Below are 21308 nucleotides of genomic sequence, written 5' to 3' on the forward strand. Positions count from 1 at the left end.
CTATATTTTAATAATTTAATTTGGTTATAATTTATATATAATAATTTATATAATCTATAATAATTTAACTGATTTTAATTTATCAATTAAACATAATTTAATAATTATATATAGTTTCTATATGATTTTATACACACACACACACACACACACACACACCCTCATGATCTAATCACCTCCCAAAGAGCCACCTCCTAAGACCATCATACTGGAGATAGGTTTCAACACAGGAATTTGGGGAGAGGGCAATAAAAATTCTATTAAAAAAGTCTATAGCACTAGGCAATGATATTTTTTAAAAGAAAATTTGGGCCCCATAAATATGATGGTGGTAAGTAAAAAAGCATTTGCTCACATGTGTGAGGATGAAAAGGAACTAGGGAAGCCAAGTGGAGCCGAGAACACTCAGGTGTAGCAGACGTCAGTGACTCCTCCCTCCTGGGGACCTCTGTGGCTTAAAGATACTTCTCTAGACATTGGAAATAACTTACATTTTAGGTAAGAACTTGGAGAATTGTTTTAAAAAATAATAAATCACTCTACCAGATGTGTAACGAAATTATAGATCACATTCAATCTCCTTGGTTGGCATTGCAAAAAGAAAGAAAGCCAGACCTAAGGACCATAGAACCCAGAACAGTTATATTACCAAAGAGGGCTTTAAATTAGATTTAAATTAGATAAGACTTGTCTCTGATACCTCATTTCTTCATCCCTGTTAACCCAATAGCCTTGAGTTCCCTGCTTACTTCACTAAATGTGTGCCTGACAGTGAAAAAAAAATCCTGCTGTGTTGTTACAGACAATGGACCCTACAGAACCTCATAGAAATATGCCTATGCCTGGTGAGCCTGGCACTCCAGAAGAAAGGCATTTGTACCAGTTATCTAATGGAATGACATTAGAAGGTAACCACATCGCCTCCTCAGCACTAGACACTGTTGCTGCCCTATTCCATCTCCCCTGGGCCCCTTCCAAGTTCACCTACAACCGTGGGGGGCCTTTCCTGTCTCAAGCACCTGTACCTCTCATCTTGTTAATCTGAAGGCCCTCCTCCACACCACAGGAGTTCATTCCTTCTAGCTCAGGCACAACCCAGATGTCTATTAATCCAACTCTTTGGCTTTCATTGGGACAATTCCGAGGTGTGTTCCACAATTCTTGGAGATTCCCCAGCAGGGCTGAGCCCCAGTTGCCCACAGTAGTAACTCACACGTTAACTCACCTTTTAGTGGCTTTTCCCTTCCCTTCCCCACTCCCTCCTGTGGGCTTCTTGGCATCACTACCTCCTTTCAAGCCCTTGTCTTGAGGCCTGCCCAGAGGGACGCCAAAGTAAGACAGTCTCATCTGCTTTGGGCAACTAATCTCCACAGCCTTTCCCTCGGGTGACATGTGTGAGGAACAGGGGTTGTCAGCATCTATGCAGTCCTTGCTCTGGAGGGGTTCTGTACCTCTCCCTCTCCTCCTCTTTCCTCCTGATTTGTCTCCAACATCACAGAAAATGCAGGATAAACACGATATTTTTTAATTTTAAAGATTCTAACTCATTCATGAGTAAATTCAAACTTCTGCCGGAGACCATTTATGACACCAATCAAAGTTCAGGAGCACCAAGTTGCGTCCCACATTGTTCTTCTGTGAAATAAACAAGGTGGGAGAAGATGGTTGTGCTCCTGACCTCACATGGGGAACCTGAGATCTCACGGCACGAACAGTGTCCTTGCCAGAATTCCAAGTCAGGTCTGACACAGAGCTCGCCTGTGTTCTTTGCTGGCATTCTCATCATGGCTGGCTAGCACCTGGCAGGTATTTTTATTCTAGTCCTGACTGGTCACTAGCCTCTCTGAGGCCACTATCAGAAAGGAAACGATACTGATCTCACAGAAATACAGTGAAAATAAATCAACATAAAGAAGTTTTTTAAATATAGGAATGGCAAAAGCCATTGTTATGTGAACTGTGGACTTGATCAGTAGATTTAGGTTTAGAAAGAAACTAAAGAAGTGATTGCTTATTTCAATACCATTGCAGTTTTGGTTTTTGAACTATATGAGCATATGAACTGTTTAACAATTAAATCGAATATATATATGAGAAAGGAAAAAAGAAAGATCACTACTTTGAAAAGCAGAACATATTCTTCCTAATTTTCTTTACTAAAAACATAGCTTGGGAGGGGATGTCCCTGGGTGGCTCAGTCAGTTGACCGCCTGACTCTTGGTTTCTGCTCAGATCATGATCTCAGAGTCATCAGATGGAGCCTGGTCGGAGGGCTCTCAGATCTGGCTCTGTGCTCAAAGCAGAGTCTGCTTGAGATTCTCTCCCTCTCCCTCTACCCCTCCCCCAGCTCTCTCTCTCTTTCTGAAATGAATAAGTAAAAGCTTAAGAAATAAAAAACAAGGGGCGTCTGGGTGGCTCAGTCGATTAAGCATCCAACTTTGGCTCAGGTGGTGATCTTGGGGTTCTTGGGGTCCTGGGATCGAGCCTCCGTCAGGCTCCAGGCTCAGAGGGGAGTCTGCTTCTCCCTCTCCCTCTGCCCCTCCCTCTGCTCATGCTCTCTCTCTCTAAATAAATAAATAAAATCTTTTAAAATATGAAAGTTAATTAAAAAATAAAAGATAATTGTAGGTATTTTGAATTTTTTTAAGTGACAATTGAGGATGAAGGAAAGAGAAGCTAAAATGATCTGCTTGACTAGTACTTCTTTAATATTTAAAATTATTCAAAGGACATTAATAATTAACAGGAAGATGTAAAGCAAAATGTTATCCTTTAAACAATGGTCCCTTTTTCTGATCACTAGGTTCTGCAGATAAAATTATGAATCCTTGTGTTTATGTACATTTGGATATAACTTGATCACTTGTTCTAGTTAAATATGGTCTTATCCTGTATCCACTCTAACTAGATATATTTTTAGCCATTAAGAAGATTTCCCCCTTCTTTTCTGTTTTATCAATTAAATAAGAATATTTTTCTGAAGATTGAACATATGGGAGAATATATGCATTTGTACCTCTGAAATATGAAAATAAAAATAAAAATAAGGGGGGAGGCTTCTGGGTGGCTCAGTTGGTTAAGCAGCCAACTCTTGGTTTCTGCTCAGGTCTGATCTCAGGGTGGTGAGGTGGAGCCCAGCATCAGGCTCTGTGCTCAGTGCAGAGTCTGCTTGAGTACCCCTCTCTCTCCCTCTGCTCCTTCCCTTTCTAAAATAAATAAATAAATAAATCTTTTTTAAAAATCAAAATACATTGTAAAAAAGGAGGTTGGTTCTTCCAGAATCTTGCAAGGCTGGTTTAATTTTATTATTGCTTGTAGTGTGATGTGGTATTTCCTGTGGGCTCATTAACAAATTCCAAGGACAAACGGATAAATGACTAAGTTCTACAGTTGTACCTGAGTGCTTAAAATGGAGGGGCTTTTATGTAATTTAAAGCTTATTATAGCTTTATTATAGCAGTCTCCCCAAATGTGGGGGAAATATAAAAGGTGTTCATTATGTTCAAGAAAAATTCCAACAGTTCACAAAAAGTAGAGTTACTTGTTAACATATCTATCTGATCCCTTCTAGAACTCCATCAGTGGCGAGAGATATTGATGATAAATCCTATGATGGCCATGAACCCTTTGTTGACAGCATCAGGGCAGCAGAGAATGCCACTGGTTCCTTCACCATTTGAGCCTCCAACGGCAGACAGGTATTTCTTTCCAGTATACTAATCTGGTCTGAGGAGAAAATGGGTGATCATTAACTTTTCAAATAATAATAACTCCAGTGTTGTTTCTTGACTAATGTTATTTCCCTGATCCGTGACCAGTGCAGTGTCCAGTCAACACACTTCCTGCCACTTCCCATTTGAGGCCTGCTTGATATATTCACTCAACACATAGCTGATGAGCACTTGCCCTGTGATACCGAGAGAGGAAACACAAGCAGGGGAAGCAGGAGAGGGAGAAACAGACTTCCTGTCAAACAGGGAGCCCGATTTGGGGCTCAATCCCAGGACCTGAGGTCATGACCTGAGTTGAAGGCAGGTGCTTAACAACTGAGCCACCCAGGCGCCCCATATTTTGACATTCTGAGAAAAAAGTCATATCCATTGTTTATTGTTGTTCGTGGAGCATCAATAACAAATTTGGACTTCTTAAGACCACTGAAGTTTGGCAAAATAAATAAATTGTCACCCAGGTAGTCAAACCCTGACCCCAGATGGCAAAACCCAATCCAAAGTATGTCCATAATATGAGGAAAGAATGTAGTGGTCCAAGCGGTATGTTGGTCCCAAGCAGGAAATCAGAGAGTGGTATTGATTTGATTAGATCTTGTTTCCAGACATTCTTAAAACGTTCTCTTCTTGCTTTATCTGTTGTGCTATCAGCTGAGTCAGTCCTTCCTTAGTAGTTCTTTCTTACCACATTTCTACTTAAACCAATAGAGGCTGCAAGATTTTTACATTTCATTTTGGGAAGAGATGATAGAATTCTGTCTGGCAATTTAAAAAGCTCACTGTCTATACAATGGGAAATTTGTACTATTCCAACATCATTTTATCTACTTTTTCATTTTATCTTTTTTCCCCTAGAGATTTATTGCCTTCCACCGTAGCTCCTCCCGACCCAAGACAGTTTTGCATTCCTTCCCAGTTTGGATCTTCTGTTTTACCAAATGCAAATGTGCCGAACATGTTGTCTAATCGTGTCTACTCAGGTATGGGCAAAAAATGGCTCCAGTCTATGGAGCAATGTGACCTGGGTGGCTGCTTTATGCTTGCCATCATGCCATCAAATTTACTGCTAAGTTTTGGTGGCAGAACTCTGTGGCGGTAATGCCTGTAGGTTCTGTACTTGCAACCTAGATTTAAATCATGGTTCTGCCACTGTGTGCCTGAGTTTAAGTTACTTAACTCTTCCAACCATCAAGTTACTGGTGAATAACATGAAAAGGTGCACTATTACTATCTGTCTTATCTTACACGTGAGGAGCTAAGGAGGTCACGAGGAGATGAGATCTGAGAGTTAAAGGGGTTTAGGGCTGTTTGTCTATGTCCTGACAGGTCATTGTGGGAGTTCGCCTTTTATTCTGAGTAAGAAGCAAAGCTTTTGAGGAGTTCAAGCAAAGGAGGCACATGGTCTGACTTACATTTTACCAGGATCACTCTGGCTGCTGTGTCTGGGACAAACTTGATAGGATCAAAGTTCTGAGGATAAACTGATGGGAGTTAATGGGCTATTAGAATAGCCAAAAGATTATGAGGGGTTGGCCCTGGGTGGTGACAGTTCAAGAGCAACATGTGGTTAGATTCTGTAATTATTTTGAAGGTAGAAATAACAGGTTTTCTTACAGTTAGCTGTGTGAGAGAGAGGTGTTAAGGAGGACAGCAAAAATTTTGGTCTGAGCAATAGGAAAGGCAGAATTTCTGTGTTGAGGAAGAGTGTGAGAGGAACAGAGTTCTTGGGGTGGAGAGATGTCCTAGGCAGAGTTCGCTCCTATTATGTTTGAGGCGCCTAACTGACCATCAGTGGGAGATGTCAGGAAGGCAGTTAACTCCCAGAAAGGACTTCTGGAGACAACCTGGAGATATAATTTTGGAAGTCATCAGCATAGATGAGGCTAGATGAGATCACCCATAGAACGAGTGCAGATAGAGGTTAAAAGGGTGATTCTTAGGACACAGAAAAGATCCAAAAGGTGAAAAGGAACAAGCAGGGAAGAAACAGGAAGAGAAACCAGTGAGGTGAGAGGAAGCCCAGGAGAGACTGGTGGCCTGGACAGCAAGGGAAGAAGTTGTGAGGAGAGAGAGAGAGCATCTATGTGAAGTGTGACAAGTAGATGAAAACTAACGATATATGACTAGATTTAGCTAAGAGGAGTTCATTGGTGATCTTGATAAGAGCAGTCAGTAGAGTGGTATCAGTGAAAACATGACTGGATGGGGGCTTGAGAGAGATTAGGAAGTGAGAATTTCCTCACAATACTGAAGATCAGACTGATGTATCTTATCTCCCCAAAACTATATTTGCGCATTTCTGTTTGTCCTTGCTCTCCAGTTCCAACAACTCTCAGTAGATAAGAACAATGTGAGTGAAAAGTTTGACGCAAGAAGAAATATCATTGGCGTCAGGGCCGGTGAAGACCAGCCTGCCTGGATTTGAGCATGTTGTGTATGGATTCATTACGGTGGGATTGGGCAGACAAGCCAGGGCCAGATATGAAACTAGACACACTCCCTGGAGTGATCCAAGGACCAAAAAGGCTGTCCCAACAGCTGATCCAGATAAAAGCCCTTTCTGGCAGCAAGCACCCAGTAAATCTATAGCCCATCGTTACAGGCAACACATAAACAGACCAGTGAAATAATTTCATTGCTGACTCAGAGAGCCTGTCTTAGTGATAAAAAATCCAGAAGCTGCCAATATTTGGATATACACAAGCAAGTTGACCACCTGTCTCAGGGACATAGGTCAGGTCTCCTACCTCAAGGCTGATGCGTAGCAGAATGAGCAAGGGAAAAGTAAGGGCTGGGTCCTACAAAAACTGAGTTACTAAGTAAGTTAGCAAAACAGAAACTAAGACAGAAATCTATTTCAAAAACTAGATGTTAGGTAGAGTGGATTATTACAGCTGGACTAGCACTAAGTTTGATGTCATCTATTTGGGAAAGAGAAAGACACTTGAAATAGGTTTGATGGTTCCAAATTTCAGAGGGTCCTAGAATCCAGGTAATTAGAACTGTGCCCTCTCTACTGGACTTCTCATGAGAACTTTCTCTGCATCCTTTGCCAGTACCTCCTGGGTTGAAGGTTTCATGCATACTGGCTCCCTAAAGAAGAATATTTTGAAGCCACTGAATTATAAAAATATAGAGCTTTAGAGTTAGGAAGATTTTAGAGGTCACCTCATTTAATCTCTGAATTTTACAAATGACAAATAATCTCCTTTAAAAAGATATAGTACGATTTATTTCAAGATAGGTTATTAATAGGAGTTAAAGGAGATCTTCTAGCTTAGTACAAAGTATGTACAAGAAACAGTTCTAGCCTGCATGATACTAATCCCCTTGTTAGGGAGAACAGATTTTCATATGTAAAACTATCAGTGAACAAAACTATATTTAATAAGTACAATTTGGGTGTCTATTATGTTAAAGAGTGTTCTGTAGACCTGTGCTGGTCTGTGAGGAGGTTGTGTAAATAAATACATATATAGAGAAACTTTTGCAATGATTTGACAGGGTAATTCTCTATTGATCTAGTAATTTTTTTCACTTGTATTTGTCCTTGTTTTCATTTCAATTTTATAAAAGTTCATTTTGTTATCATTTTTAAAAGTATTGGTCCATGATGGGTAGAAATTTTAAGAGAAAAACATTTCCCTTTACCATAGATGGTTTGAAAAGCAACATATAGACACTAAGTGCATTAGGAGTACAGAGAAAGAAGAAAGTCAATAGAGGATAAAGTTACGAAGCAAGAATACAACCTTCAAATCTGTGATGTGGCTGTTATCTCAAGATATTTTAGAAGACTACACAAAGAACATAATTTCTACCCAACATCATTGAAAACATTTTGGAAAAATTATTTTCCTCACAAATAAGTCCACATAGAGAGCTTTATATCCTACCCATTAAATCACTGCATTTATTTCCAGACATTTTGATGCATAAGAAGCACTTATTTACTTTTTTTTTTTTTAAGGTCAACTAATTTCTCTTATAGCAAAAAAAAAAAAAAAGTTATCCATTTTTACTTCAAAAGCTAGAAGTGAAGAGATCCACAGCTCATTTAATCTTTTTTCCTTTTTGAATAATGGCAGGAAAATGTCACCAATCATGAGACCCATACTTAAAGAAAAATAAAATTATCTAGTATTTATCATTCCATCACCAAAGTGACCCTAAAATGCTGAACAGCAATTATCTGATACTGTTTCCAACACTGTACTCTACTGGAGGGTTTTGTAGATGCTGTTTTAAATCATTAAATTTTTTTGTATTATTTTAAAATAAACATTGTTAATTTGTTTGTGGGGTGAGATGATGGTTTTCTTTTTTAAGGTTGGGGCATTTTACCACCTGAATCCATAAAGGCAATGGCCAGAAGAAATGAAATGATTCAAAGGCAGCATACTGCCAGGTAACATCACAGTGTTGTTTTATTTATTTTCTATTCACTCGCTTGTTCATTTATTCATTTGTTTTAGACACATAGATAGAAAGATAGGTAGACAGAAAGATGGCTAGATGACAGAGATAGAGATAGTTTTTGTATACATACACTCATTCATTTGTTATATTTGTTTATTTGTATATATTATACATACCCTAATCATACACATATTATATTACATATATTTGATAGATTTCTGATTATATGCAAAAAGTATTTCAGGAATATTACAAAAAATATATATATACAAACATAGATTCAGGCTGGTTAAAAGCAAGATTGGAAATTATGTAGTGAAGCTAAGCAGGTAGATCATAAGAGTTTAACAATGTCTCACAGTTAAAATGCCTACTTGTGATGCCTCTGAAATTCATATCAGCTCTTCTCTTTTAAATGACTTCAATTCTGCCCAAACATAGGAGCCACGCTTGCCAACTCCACTTCAGACTCTGTGAGCAGAGCCCAGACAGCCCCACGTCAGTGGCCCCCCACAATGGCCTTCTACTGTAGCAACTGGAAAGAAAAGACAGCAATAATGATAGGGCATGGCCCTGGTGTGCAAGAAGGCATTATCCTCAGTTTTCTCATCACTAAACCCCAGTGGGTCCAGGTGATATCCAATAAGCAAAGTAAATTAAGCAAAGCCCTCAACAAGTCCTCCTACACAACCCCTGCCGGCTGCAGTGATTTGTAACAGTTGAGACTTGCATTGACTTACTGCCTGCCTTGAGTCCCACTGTGATTATAGTACAGGGTTTAAAAACCTCTTTCCAGAATTTTAGTTTCTTTAAGGATTAATCTCTGGCAAGAAACTACCCTCTGCTATGTTATCCCCATTCCTGCTGAATTTGCCAGACCTATTAGAATTAATGCTTTAAAAACTGGCCTTGTCTTTCTGTTGAGAGATTGAACCAAACCTCTCACCCTCAGGTCTTTATTCCAAACTCTCTTTCCCAGTGAATTTTGGGGGAGCTCGTGTTTCCACCCAACACACTTTAGATAAGCAGTGTGAAGACTCACGAAAAGCGGAGGTCCCATCTCAGAAAAGGCAGAGGTCCATTAAGACTGTATTTCTAATGGTTTTCTTCAGGTGTATAAAATTTATTGTTCTGTTTTTAGGATGGAAATGGAAATGCATGCCATTTACCAACAAAGGAGAATAGAAAAAGTGAACCCCAAGGGACTAGCAGGCCTAGGGATACCATTCCTCTATGGCTCCAGTGTGCCACCTGCCCCAGCCCCCTACCATGGCAGAAGCATGCTTCCTGCTGGTGACCTGCATTTTCACAGAAGCACCCTGAGAAATCTTCAGGGAAACCCTACGCTAGTGGCAACTGGTCCACATTTTCTAGAGAGCTGGGGTCAGAAATGTCGTCGTCTCAGGAGAGGTACAGGGAATCAGAAAGTTCTAGACAGCGACATTGAGAGCTCCAAAAGTCAAGTAGAAGAAAAACTCTTAGGCCAGACTCATGGGATTTCCTTTGAAGAGGATGAATATGCAAAGGAACCAGAGAATGAAGCTCTCAACGACCAGAAGTCAAGTGAAACCAATGAAAAGCCAACTACAGCTCTTGCCAACACCTGTGGGGAGCTTGATCCCTCCCATAGAAAACCTTGGGGAGCTCATGGTGCACCTCTAGAAGCAAAGGCCTCCTGGGATGGTGCTAAAGAGAAGCCTTCAGAGCAGGGCTTCTCAGCCTGTGGGGAAAAGAATGGTGTTTGCCCTCCAATTCCTCGACCAGTTCTGCCAGGTGGGTGTCAGAGGCCAATGGCAGATCCTAATGAGCCACAGGTCACCAATCCCTAAATTATTCCGTATTGCTCTATACTCATCATGTTTCCTTAATTCTCTCTTTTCTTAGTCCTATTGAGAACTATGTCTTTTTGAAGTCACTTCTATTATGTTAGCTCCACTAAAGCCATATTAGTGACATTCTTATCTATTCCTGTGTAGCTATAGAGAGAATTTTCAGCAAAAGCTAGGAAGGCAAGGGTGAGGAAGGGTGGGGAAACCTACCAGCATTTTAAATTAAAATTTTAATTTCATTGGCTGCTAATTTTTTCAACACACAATAGAGGGACTTCTTGCTTTAAAGTATGAATTCTATCTCCCCTGTATTTAACTGTAGAAAACTATGGACAGTGAAACAGAAACATTAACTCTCAATGCCCATTACTGTGGTGATACCTTCTTACCTAAAAGCATTAGCACACTACCCACCCCACCCAAACACACACTGAATAGTTTTCTAGAACTTCTTTAGACAAAAATATTTTAAAATACTGGGATTTGGGGGGAGGGGAAGGGGTTGTGGTCACTGAACCAACTTCTTGCCTTACAAAGTGTTAATCTGCCATTTTTGAATACGTATCTAAATTCCCGTGTCACCTAGAAAGCATGATAAATCACAAAACATTATAGAACATGATAGTGTTCATCTGGAGAATGAAATCCACATGGCATGTCTCTTGGAATTGCAGAGAAACAGAGCAGTTGGCAACTTCTTTGTTTATTTATGATAATGCTGTCATTAAAGATCTTTAGGGGAAGAAAAAGAAAGGAGATACTCAACTTTTAAGAAAATGTCTCTCAGTCTATGGCCATACCACCCTGAACGTGCCCGATCTCATCTGATCTCAGAAGCTAAGTAGGGTTGGGCCTGGTTAGTACTTGGATGGGAAGAAACGGTCTCTCAGTATCTTTTAAGGAGCCTATACATAGATCTATAGGGACCTAAAGGGACCCTCTGTGGTAATAGATAGAATATGAGGAAATTAAGGTAACCATACATGAAACTGTACTCCTAGCTTCCCCCTTTTCCCTGGAAATTTTATATCACCAAATAATTTCCTTTCCATTTTTAAAGGAGCACACCCACTGGCTACAATTGGGGAAAACGTGTCCTTGGATGAAGATATTCAGAAATGGACTGTGGATGATGTGTACAACTTCATTAGTGGCCTTCCAGGTTGTTCAGACTATGCTCAGGTGACTTAACACTGAAGTGTTTTCATGAAAATAAGACACTTGTAGGAAATATATTTCCTTCCTAATGAGTTTTGTTGAACATGTATTTTTCTTTCAGAGAGAATTCCCAATAATCTGCCCCTTTGTATGTCACTGGTTGATGGAACAGGAGCCTGGGATTCGTGGAGCTTGGGTCTAGTCCCCGCACCCCATTTGCAGGGGAGGCTGGGAGAGCCATGTCTGTCTGGCTTGTTTCTGTTCTATCAAGACTCCCAGGAGGTTGGAATTCACCCCAAATTAAAAGATTCAGTGGACAAACATCCTAAAACAGGGAGAAATGTCTACTACATTCCCTAGTCTTCTGTATAACGAATACTTCGGGGGTACACACTTCTGTACCAGAAGTATAAGCCTACTCATAATAGGTAATAGAAATATATTCTTCATTCTGAAAAGGGTAACAGGACAATAGATCTGAAAAAATAAGTTAACTATTCTAAAATTCTATATGTATGCTGGGGCAACATACAAAAGTGCATACACACAGATAATTAAATCTGGTAGATAAAATACTATTTTTCTTTTTAGTTATAATGAACTGTCAGGACAGTTGGAAAGAAGACTAGTTTCACTCATATGGGAAAATAGGTTGGCCAGTTTTTAGAATTTATGTCAGTGCTATATTTTCGTACATAAATTTTATTTTTGTAAGTGCTTTATTTTTTAAAATATTTTATTTGTTTATTTGAGAGAGAGAGAAAGAGAGCACAGCCAGGGGGAGCAGCAGAGGCTAGAGGAAGAAACAGATTCCCTGCTGAGCAAGGACCGCCCCCTGATGATGATGACCCTAAGATCATGACCTGAGCCAAAGGTAGCCGCTTAACTGACTGAGCCACCCAGGCATCCCTGCAAGTGATATAATAACACAATTTTAAGTAACAATTTGCCTAGTAAATCTGGTGTCATTATCTTTGGTTTATATATTAAAGGAAAAGAAAGCAAGGAAAGGACATTATAATTTAACATAATTAACGGATGTTAAAAATAACTTTTTTCAGCTCTCAGTGTTGTGATCATTTTTTACTTCATTGTAATGCTGTCGATTCTTCTACATTTTCTTTTTTTTTTTTTCTGTTTATGGGACTTATGGAAAAATTAGCGTAGTCATTAAGAGTATGGCTTATGAAAGCAGAAAGTACAAGTGCAAATCCTGGCTTTCATGTTTTCTGGACATGTGACCTGGCACAAGTTGCCTATCTTCTCAGTACACAGTTAATCATCTGTAAAATGGGTATACTTGTATAATATATTCTCAAAGGATTGTTGTAAGCCATGAAGAGGGCCTCACACTTTATAAGTACTTGATAAACATTAATTTCATCATTCTATCAGAGGCTCCTCAAGAGAACAGAACCACAGCTTACTTATGAAGCAAGCTGTATTCTTCAAGTCACCCACCTTGTCTTTTTGCATACTTGATGAAAATTCCTGTCCTGTTCTCTCCTATTCAGCAAGTATAACATTATTGTGTTACTAGTCATTCACCATGGGGTAATCACTTTTTAAATTTATCTGTTCCATGCATCAAGTGCCTCATCAACCACTAGGAAAGTTACGAAATTTTGATAACAGCCAGAAATAAGCAACCCTGTGTGTAATGAACATGTGATCTCTGACTTCCGGTGGACAGAATCTATTTGAACCCTCATGGTTCTTAATCAGACATAGAAGTGCTCTTGATAATAACCACTCTTGTGATAAATGTCACCACATGCATTTCATACTTTATCATCCTCCATGTCCTCTTGCGGACACATAGAAGTCACATAAACACGAGTACCCCAAACTTGGCTGACTCATTATCTCTCACCAACAGGATGTCAGTGCTCCTTTCCCCACCCTGAGAAGCAGTACAATTATTTCTAGGTGTTTCTCAAACGTGGTTAGGATCAAATTCTGCTCTAGCTTCCTCGTTAGTCTATTGCCTCCCTGGGACTGCTGGCAAAATCAGCCGCAGGAAGGCCACTGCCTTGCTGGACATGACCTGCCATGCTCAGTGACAGTATGGTGTGCAGAAACAAAGAGAATGTCCCTGGACACAACAGAGTGCAACAAGCATCAAAGCAGCATGGCTCAGGCGCAGCTGCCACTAAATCCCTTGTCTAGTATGTCACAGCCTGGGGCTTCCCCAGAGTTGCACTCCCTGTCCTCCCCCCACATCCCCCAACCCTGTCCTCTTTCTCATCTCTGCCTTAGGTGGCTACACAGCAGCCTCCCACCACCTGCCTCCTGCAGGTATCAAAAGAAATCCAGAAGAAAAGAACCACAACTAGAACCCGAGGCTCCTATGCGAATGAGTTCTTTTAAACAGATGTAGAAAGAGGGTTGATAGCTCACTTGTTCAGGGATGTCCAGGAGACGTTCCAACACATCTTATTTGTTTGTTTGTTTTAATTTCAGTTAGTCACTGTACAGTACATATCATTAATTTTTGATGTGGTATTCAATGATTCTTATTTGTTCTAGGTGACTCAATGGTAAAATATTCTCTGTCTAAAAATAACTGAAATCACTAAAATTATGTGTATGTTTATAGGGTGCTCTTGGCCTCAACTACTGTGTTGAGAATGAGGGGGGAGGGACATCCAAGTGACAGTGGAAAGTTCTGCAACTTTGCCTTGGGGCCAGGTTCTACCACCAGAGCTGAGGGTCAGGCCCTGCCTGCCAACCTGCCTGGGTTTGAAAATGTATCCCTTCCCTGAAGAGAGAGGCATCTGACAGTGAGTTTACCAACTGAGGGGGTTGGTGAGGTGGAAGTGAGGCAAAGGAGGAATTTCCAGGAGAAGGCCAGGAACCAGAAAGAATCTAGCACAGTTGGGATTTCGAGAGCAGTCCCTGGCAGCACAGAGAACCAAGGTAGGACAGGTGAGAATGGCAGGACAGGAGGCTGGAATAGGGGAAGGTGCCAGGTCACCAAGAGCTGGGGACACCCTGTGAGGGTTTATGACTTTATCCTGAAGGTAGTTGAGGTTTTAAGCATGAGTGGCATGCCTAGCTTTTTATTTCAGAAAAGTCACTTAGGTTGCTTTTATGAAAACAGGTTGAAGGTGGCAAGGCTAGTGGGGAAGCCCTAGACCCAGGGTAGCACCAGATGGGTGGGTAGATAAGAACACCATCTAGGACGCCTGCGTGGCTCAGTCAGTGAAGCATCTGCCTGCAGCTCAGGTCATGATCGCGGGGTCCTGGGATCAGGCCTTGGGGAGTCTGCTTGTCTCTCTCCCTCTGCCCCCACACCACACCACTGGTGTGCTTGCTCTCTCTCTGAGAGAGAGAGAGAGAGAAAGAAAGAGAAAGAGAAAGAGGTAAGATAAATAAAATCTTAAAAAGAAAAAAGACAACTATCTAAAAGGCAGAATTAGCATGATTCAGCTTTTAAGTCTCAGGGAGACTTTGGCATAGAGAGACATTCACTGAAGTCAAAGACTGAGGTAAATCAGGAAAACCTAAGAGGACCTAAAGTAGAAGCCTCAGAAACCCAAACACAGAAGGACTCGGATAAAGAAATGGTAGCCTTAGTAGTGACTGGGGAGGAAAGGCAAAGAGTCCCCAGGAGGAAGATGCCTCACAAAGGCAAGGAAGACCATTTTTCATGAAAAAGTGGTCAAAAATGTCAAATGCAGCCAGGAGCACATCTGTTGTTAGGTTGCTGGGCAGAATTAGAAGAAGTTCGTTTTTGGTGTTTTGGGTTTTTTTTTTTTTAAGATTTTATTTATTTATTTGAGAGAGAGAGAAATAGCAAGAGAGAGCAAAGCAGGACAGTGGGGCAGAGGGAGAAAGGGAGAAACAGGCTCCCTACTGAGCAGGGAGTCCCAGGACACTGGGATTGTGATCTGACCTGAGGCAGATGCTTAACCGACTGAGCCACCCAGGTGCCCCAAAGAAGTTCTTCTCTTCTCTTCTCTTCTCTTCTCTTCTCTTCTCTTCTCTTCTCTTCTCTTCTCTCCTCTCCTCTCCTCTCCTCTCCTCTCCTCTCCTCTCTCCTTTTCTTTTTCTTCCTTCCTTCCTTCCTTTTCCCTTTCTTTCTTTCTTTTCTTTTCCTTTTCTTTGCTTTCCTTTCCTTTCCTTTTCTTTCCTTCCTTCCTTTTTCAATTAGGAAGTTATATGGTCTGCTAAAAATGAGGGAGAATTCTATAAGGTCTTAAGCTTGAAGAGTGTGAAGAAAGCTTGAAAATAGAAAAAACAGATCACATCAGTAAATAAAGGATTGCTGGGCAGGTTGAAGCTGGAGATCATGAAATTTCAGTGCTGCCAGTCTGCCCAGATTTTTTGATTCACCTTTTTATCTGCCTGGAATCTCTGTCCACCAGCAGCCTTCCTAGTTTCTGGAAGAAAGGAAGGCATGATGGCATCCACTCCACAGTCAGAATAGAGAGGGCCCCCGGAAAGGCCCAGAATGATGGTTCTCACCAGCATTATCTCTCCTCCCCTTGCCATTCGTCCAAGGCAGTGGACAAAGGCTCTATCTGTCATAGACAGATACAGCCTTTGTCTGCCATTATTTTTATTGCCATTATTTGTCTGCCATTATTTTTACCCACAATCCTTTATTCAGTCTGTTTGTGCATTCATTGAATTGTCCAGCAGCATTTATTGCATATCTACTACATGCCAGCCATGGCATTACAGGGCCACTGGTAAATAAGACACTGACCTGCCCTCAAATAATACCTACTCCAGGTTGGACTTGAGTCCCATAAACAGAATTATAATGTGCTCTAAGAGTAATGAAAGAACACAGACAACTTGCCACCAGAGCACAGGAAAGAGAATAATATAAAATGAGAAATTTTATAATATTTAGTGTCAGCCTCAAGCAGTCTTAATGTTTCCTCCAAAACTTAAATACCTATATATAAAACAAGAATTTTTAAAAAACGCATAGAGACAAAGTTAACACATTTTGTGTTTAATAAGGTATTTAAAGATCATGCAATTGATGGGGAAACCTTGCCGTTACTCACAGAGGAGCATCTCCGAAGCACTCTGGGATTAAAGCTAGGGCCGGCACTAAAGATTCAATCACAGGTATGGTGAGTTCTTGTAACTAAATATGCATTAATGGTATGAGACTTAAGAGAAAGCTGTTATTTAATTTTTCTCCCATTGTAGTATGCACAATACCTATTTGACCTCTTTATGAAAAATTGCCTCTGTGGGTGGGGACATGATAGGAGCAAGGGAACCCGAAAGCTTTGGATGAAGTAGTGGTACACTTTCCTAGCTATGCTGGAAGGCACAAAGCAGTGGTGTGCTGGTTAATGCTTAACAACTAGTTCTCTTCAAACACAAAATGAATGCTGATTTGTAGCATTTCATTTCTATAGGGGAAAAACCCCAATCTGACTGACAAACTCCTAATGTAATGCCACTGAATACAGAATTGGGAAGAAATGCACAGCAGTACCCCATTTGCAAATATTTTCTCTATATGAAGGGACCTAAATGAACTCAGGAGTAAAGATAATAATAAATAACAGGATGGGGCATAGCCCAGGATGGGTGGCTTAGCCAGTTAAGGGTCTAACTTGATTTTAGTTCAGGTCATGATCTCAGGGCTGTGAAATTGAACCCCACGTTGGGCTCTGTGCTGGTTGTGGAGTCAGCGTAAGATTCTCCCTCTCCCTCTGCCCCTCCCCCTGCTTGCATGTGGATACCCACTCTCTAAACTAATAATAGTAGTAATAATAGTAAAATAATTCAGTAAAAACAAGAAGTGATGAGTTTTTGAGTATTTATTACTCAAGTTTTCAATATAATGTATTTAGTTGTAAGGTTACCATAATTTAACTTCTAATAATGCCATGATTACCAACTGGCTTGCAAACTTCCAAGGAGTTTCTCAACTGACGCTTGAGACTGGAACAAGCTAACTCTAGCTCACTACTTCTTCCATCTCCACTGCTTCATTTGGGACTAACGCTCCATTATCTGTCATCGGATTACCACTTTAGCCTTCTGTTCTCTCTGCTCTGCCCTTGCCTCCCCCAGCATCTAGTCACAAAGCAGTTAAGGATGATCCTTCTAATACATGACAGATCATGTCTCCCTTCTCAAAAGTCTGCCTTAGCTCCCCATCTCCTTTAGAGGAAAAGCCAAAGATATCTGTATTATTTGTGCTCCTCTCCACCCACCACTATCCTTAAATTCCTGACCTCATCTTCTACTTATGTACTCTCCCTCCCCTGCAGTTACTGCTTTTGACCAGCGGCCTCTAGACACTGAACGTGTGGGCACGTGTGGGCACCTTAGGGCTGTTCCCTCTCCCTGAGATGCTCTTCCCCTGATATCTTCGTGCTTTTTTCCCTCCTCTCCTTCATCTGTGCTCCACATACCTGCTTAATGAAGCTTGCTCAGATAACCCTATTTAAAAGTATATACAGCCTAACCCCCATGCATACTGCTGCTATCCCTTTTCTGCTCTTCTTTTTTCCTCCTTAGCCCTTATAGATCATACAATATAACTCATTTATTATATTCATGTTTATCATTGATTTCCCCCACCCCACTAGAATGTAAGCTCCACAAGAGCATAGATACTTATCTGTTTTGTTGACTGATGTATTCTTAGTATATGCAAGACCAATAAATAGGTCAAAAATTATTTATTGAAAGAGTGAGTTTCCTAAAAGTGAAGCCAAGAAGCATCAGCTAATTCTTCCCAGAATTTATACAGGACTGCACTTTTCTACAAAGCTTGTTTTATGCAAAGTACAATGAGATTTGAAAATATCCTTCAAAAACCGTTCTTTTTTTTTTTTTTTAAAGATTTTATTTATTTATTTGACAGACAGAGATCACAAGTAGGCAGAGAGGCAGGCAGAGAGAGAGGAAGGGAAGCAGGCTCCCCACTGAGCAGAGAGCCCGATGCGGGACTCGATCCCAGGACCCTGAGATCATGACCTGAGCCGAAGGCAGCGGCTTAACCCACTGAGCCACCCAGGCGCCCTCAAAAACCGTTCTTATCTGCCTAAAAATTTTAGGGCAAAAAAATTCTTTATTTCATGTAAATACTTTCATGTTTCCGCTGGTATTCTTTTTTTCAACTTCTTATTTTGGAACAATTTTAGATATAGAAAAGTTGCAAAGATACTACAGAGAATTCACCCAGCTTTTTTTAACGTTAACATCTTACATAATGTGGCACGTTTGTCAAAACTAAGAAATTAACATCAGTACAATGTGGTCTTCATTTTTTAAAGATTTTATGTATATATGTATGTATGTATGTATGTATGTATGTATGTATTTAAGAGAGAGCCAGAGAGTGCAGGAGCAGGGGTGGAGGCAGATGGAGGGGAAGAGGGACAAGCAGACTCTCCACTGAGCAGGGAGCCCAGTGCGGTTGATCCCAGGACATTCAGATCATCACCTGAGCTGAAGTCAGTACTTAACAGACTGAGCCACCCAGGCACCCCATATTCACTTTTAAATAATTTAGTTTTCTTTAATGAGGATTCTGTATCTCTTGGCATACTTTATAATGACACTGCAGAATTTTTTCTCAAATCTGATTTTCTTTAGCTTTAATTTATCATTTAGTTTTCTTTGTTTTGTTTTGTTTTGGTCCTTACAATGTGGCTAACTCCAAGTCATTCTCCCCCCCCCCTTTGTCTATAGTTGTCATACAGTGTTATGTTTTCCAAGTCTTCTCGCTTGCCATTAGTATTAACCCCCAAATCATTTTCTGAGGGCTGTAGTCATTTCTTTGGCTCCCACCTGACATGTCTCAGTGCCTCCATGGAGCCCAGCTGAGCTCTAATGTCCAAGCTCCTTCTGCCTGCACAACAGGACAGGGCTCCCACAGGAGTTGTGGCGGAAGGTCTGACTGATGCCAGACATTCCACCAAATGGAACAGTTGTAGAGTCCTTGGGATTGAGAACTTCCAGGCATCCAATTGAAGTAGCAGAATTGGAAGGTTCTGGGTAACATCTGGAAGACCCGGAAGTGAGCGGGCATGAATTCATCAATGGATAAGATAACAAAGTCTCAATCTCCAAAATGGGAAGCAGGGGCAAAATTCCATTACAGTGAGCCCTGCTAAGAAGAAGGAGACCCCCTCAGAAAACCAGAAACTAAGAAGGTGAACCTGGACAAGGCATACAAGGAAAGGGATAGGAGAGGAAAGAGTTACTAGAATTTGAGAACCTAGATATTATTAGAATGGAAGAAGCTGGGTTTGAGCTATGATAATGCGAACAACATAGAAATCACCTGGGTCCCCTTGAGGGTCAGGTTTGTGTAGGAGCCCAGTGGATGATACTGGGGCATTGAGGCCCAAAGTGGCAGTGTTTATGTCTCAACACTAAGCCAGCTTAAAGCCAGCTATGTGCTGAAGTCGTCTAAAGAATTACAGCCTGGGCTTGGAGAGGTTACCAGTTGGCCATTAGTAAACATGGAATGGTGTGTCTATAGGATCTCTTGCAGGACTGTTAGAAAAGGATGAGGTGGACTAACTCAGAATAAAATACTGGTATACACAGATAAACCACAGCAGATCGGGGAATGGGAATTTGGAAGTTACTACCCCCTTGATATCTAGTATTACAGTAATAAACACTGTATGCTACTAAGAGAAAGAAAAAGCCCACCTTGTCCTAGAACTGTGTCCCTCACAACTATACAGATGGACCATGCCTGAAATTACCTCAACCTCCCTGCCCTCTGTGGCTAAGCAGAGTATGTTGGGTTACTGGAAGAATCTCTAGCCTTAACTACTGTCACCATTTTGTCTTCAAAGGTATCTCAGCATGTGGAAAGTATATTGTACAAGAAAAGTCTTTCACTTCCTACCAATACAAAACAAGCAATTGATCAACCAGCAGATACATCTCCTCTTTTGGATTTTAATTCCTGGGGTGATAATACATTAGACATCCCTTGTTCCCAGGATATAACAATTCCTAAAGGAATCGAACGAGATAGCGTGAGAAATTAAAACCCTCAAGGAGCAAGAATGGTCTTAATCAGTTTTCCAAAGAGTCTAGGACATTCTGAAAGGTGTGTGAGGGTTTCCCGGGATGAGATGGAGGCTGGGAGGGAGAGAAGCCAGCCCTCCTGGAGCTCTTAGAGACCTTGCCTGAAAGGCTTCCTAAAGTGACCTCAGAGCGAAGTGGCTGGAGGTGTATCCTTGGAAGCAAATGCTAAACGAAGGAGAGAATTTGCAAACACCAAAAAAAGCTACAGTTGGACGTTTCCATGTGGAAATCTCTGAAGAAGCCAAAAGAACCTGTATTGCATAAAAGAGCTCCTTATGTCTCTTCACTCATTTCCCATCCCCCAATCCAGAAAGAGACAAAGGCAACCTCCAGCAGCTGAAAGGAGGTAGAAGAAAAAGTGGTGAAGTGCAAAAAGGAGAAGGAGACGCTGACGGCAGGGCCCCCACTTTTTCTCATTTCAGGCTTCCAGGCTGAAGAAGGACCAAGTTAGGGAAAAACAGAAACTTGAAACTAAGTTCAGAGTGACTGTTACTCAGCATTTTCTTTCTGACATGGAACTATGTTATGACTAAAAATAACTCCTGGTTATCTGAGAGGGAGATGAAAAGCCATACTGCCCACCTCAGATTTCACCAGAGGGGTGGGGTAGAGTTATCTCTGCAAGCAGGTTTGAGTTGGCAGGAGGGAGGAAAGAAGATCAAAGTGGGTTTCTGCTTGTCCCTGTGGAGTGCCTTTCAACCTCCCATTTGACAGAAAGTCTCTGAAAGAATATACAAGGAACTGCTAGGAGTTTGCTCAAGGTGGGCCCGGTAACAGGGACGTGAGGGAAACTGACTGCATACCCTCTTCTACGTTTTAAATGTCTAACAATGAGAATGCATTTTTATTTTAAAATTTACATTCAAAATAAAGAAACTGTAACAGGCAGCCTCTGGGATAGTCCCCAATGATCCCTGCTTCCTGGCACTCATGTGATTGTGTAATGTCCTCCCCTCTGACATGGGCTAGACTTACTGACTCTTTTAATGAACACGATATGGAAAACATGATGAATGTCACATCTGTGGGTCTGTCTGTCTTCCTCTCCCTTTGAAATCCCTACTCTTGAAGAAGCCAGCCTCTATGCCCAAAGGCAGCCCTGCAGAGAGGCCTGAGTGATTGAACATGGAAATGA

At 41.0% G+C, this 21308-nt stretch overlaps 1 protein-coding gene across 1 annotated transcript; it reads left to right on the forward strand.

Annotated features, from left to right (window-relative positions):
* Window positions 1–3612: 3612 nt before the first annotated feature.
* SAMD7 (sterile alpha motif domain containing 7) lies at window positions 3613–20133 on the forward strand. Its single transcript, XM_032836054.1, has 7 exons — window positions 3613–3698; window positions 4584–4708; window positions 8058–8136; window positions 9289–9920; window positions 11037–11158; window positions 16112–16222; window positions 19936–20133. The coding sequence occupies exons 1-7, from the start codon at window positions 3613–3615 to the stop codon at window positions 20131–20133; spliced, it is 1353 nt and encodes a 450-aa protein (XP_032691945.1).
* The last annotated feature ends 1175 nt before the right edge of the window (window positions 20134–21308 follow it).

The sequence above is a fragment of the Lontra canadensis genome, unplaced genomic scaffold (genome assembly GCF_010015895.1).
Source record: "Lontra canadensis isolate GAN:19392208 unplaced genomic scaffold, GSC_riverotter_1.0 scaffold90, whole genome shotgun sequence".
NCBI lineage: Eukaryota > Metazoa > Chordata > Mammalia > Carnivora > Mustelidae > Lontra > Lontra canadensis.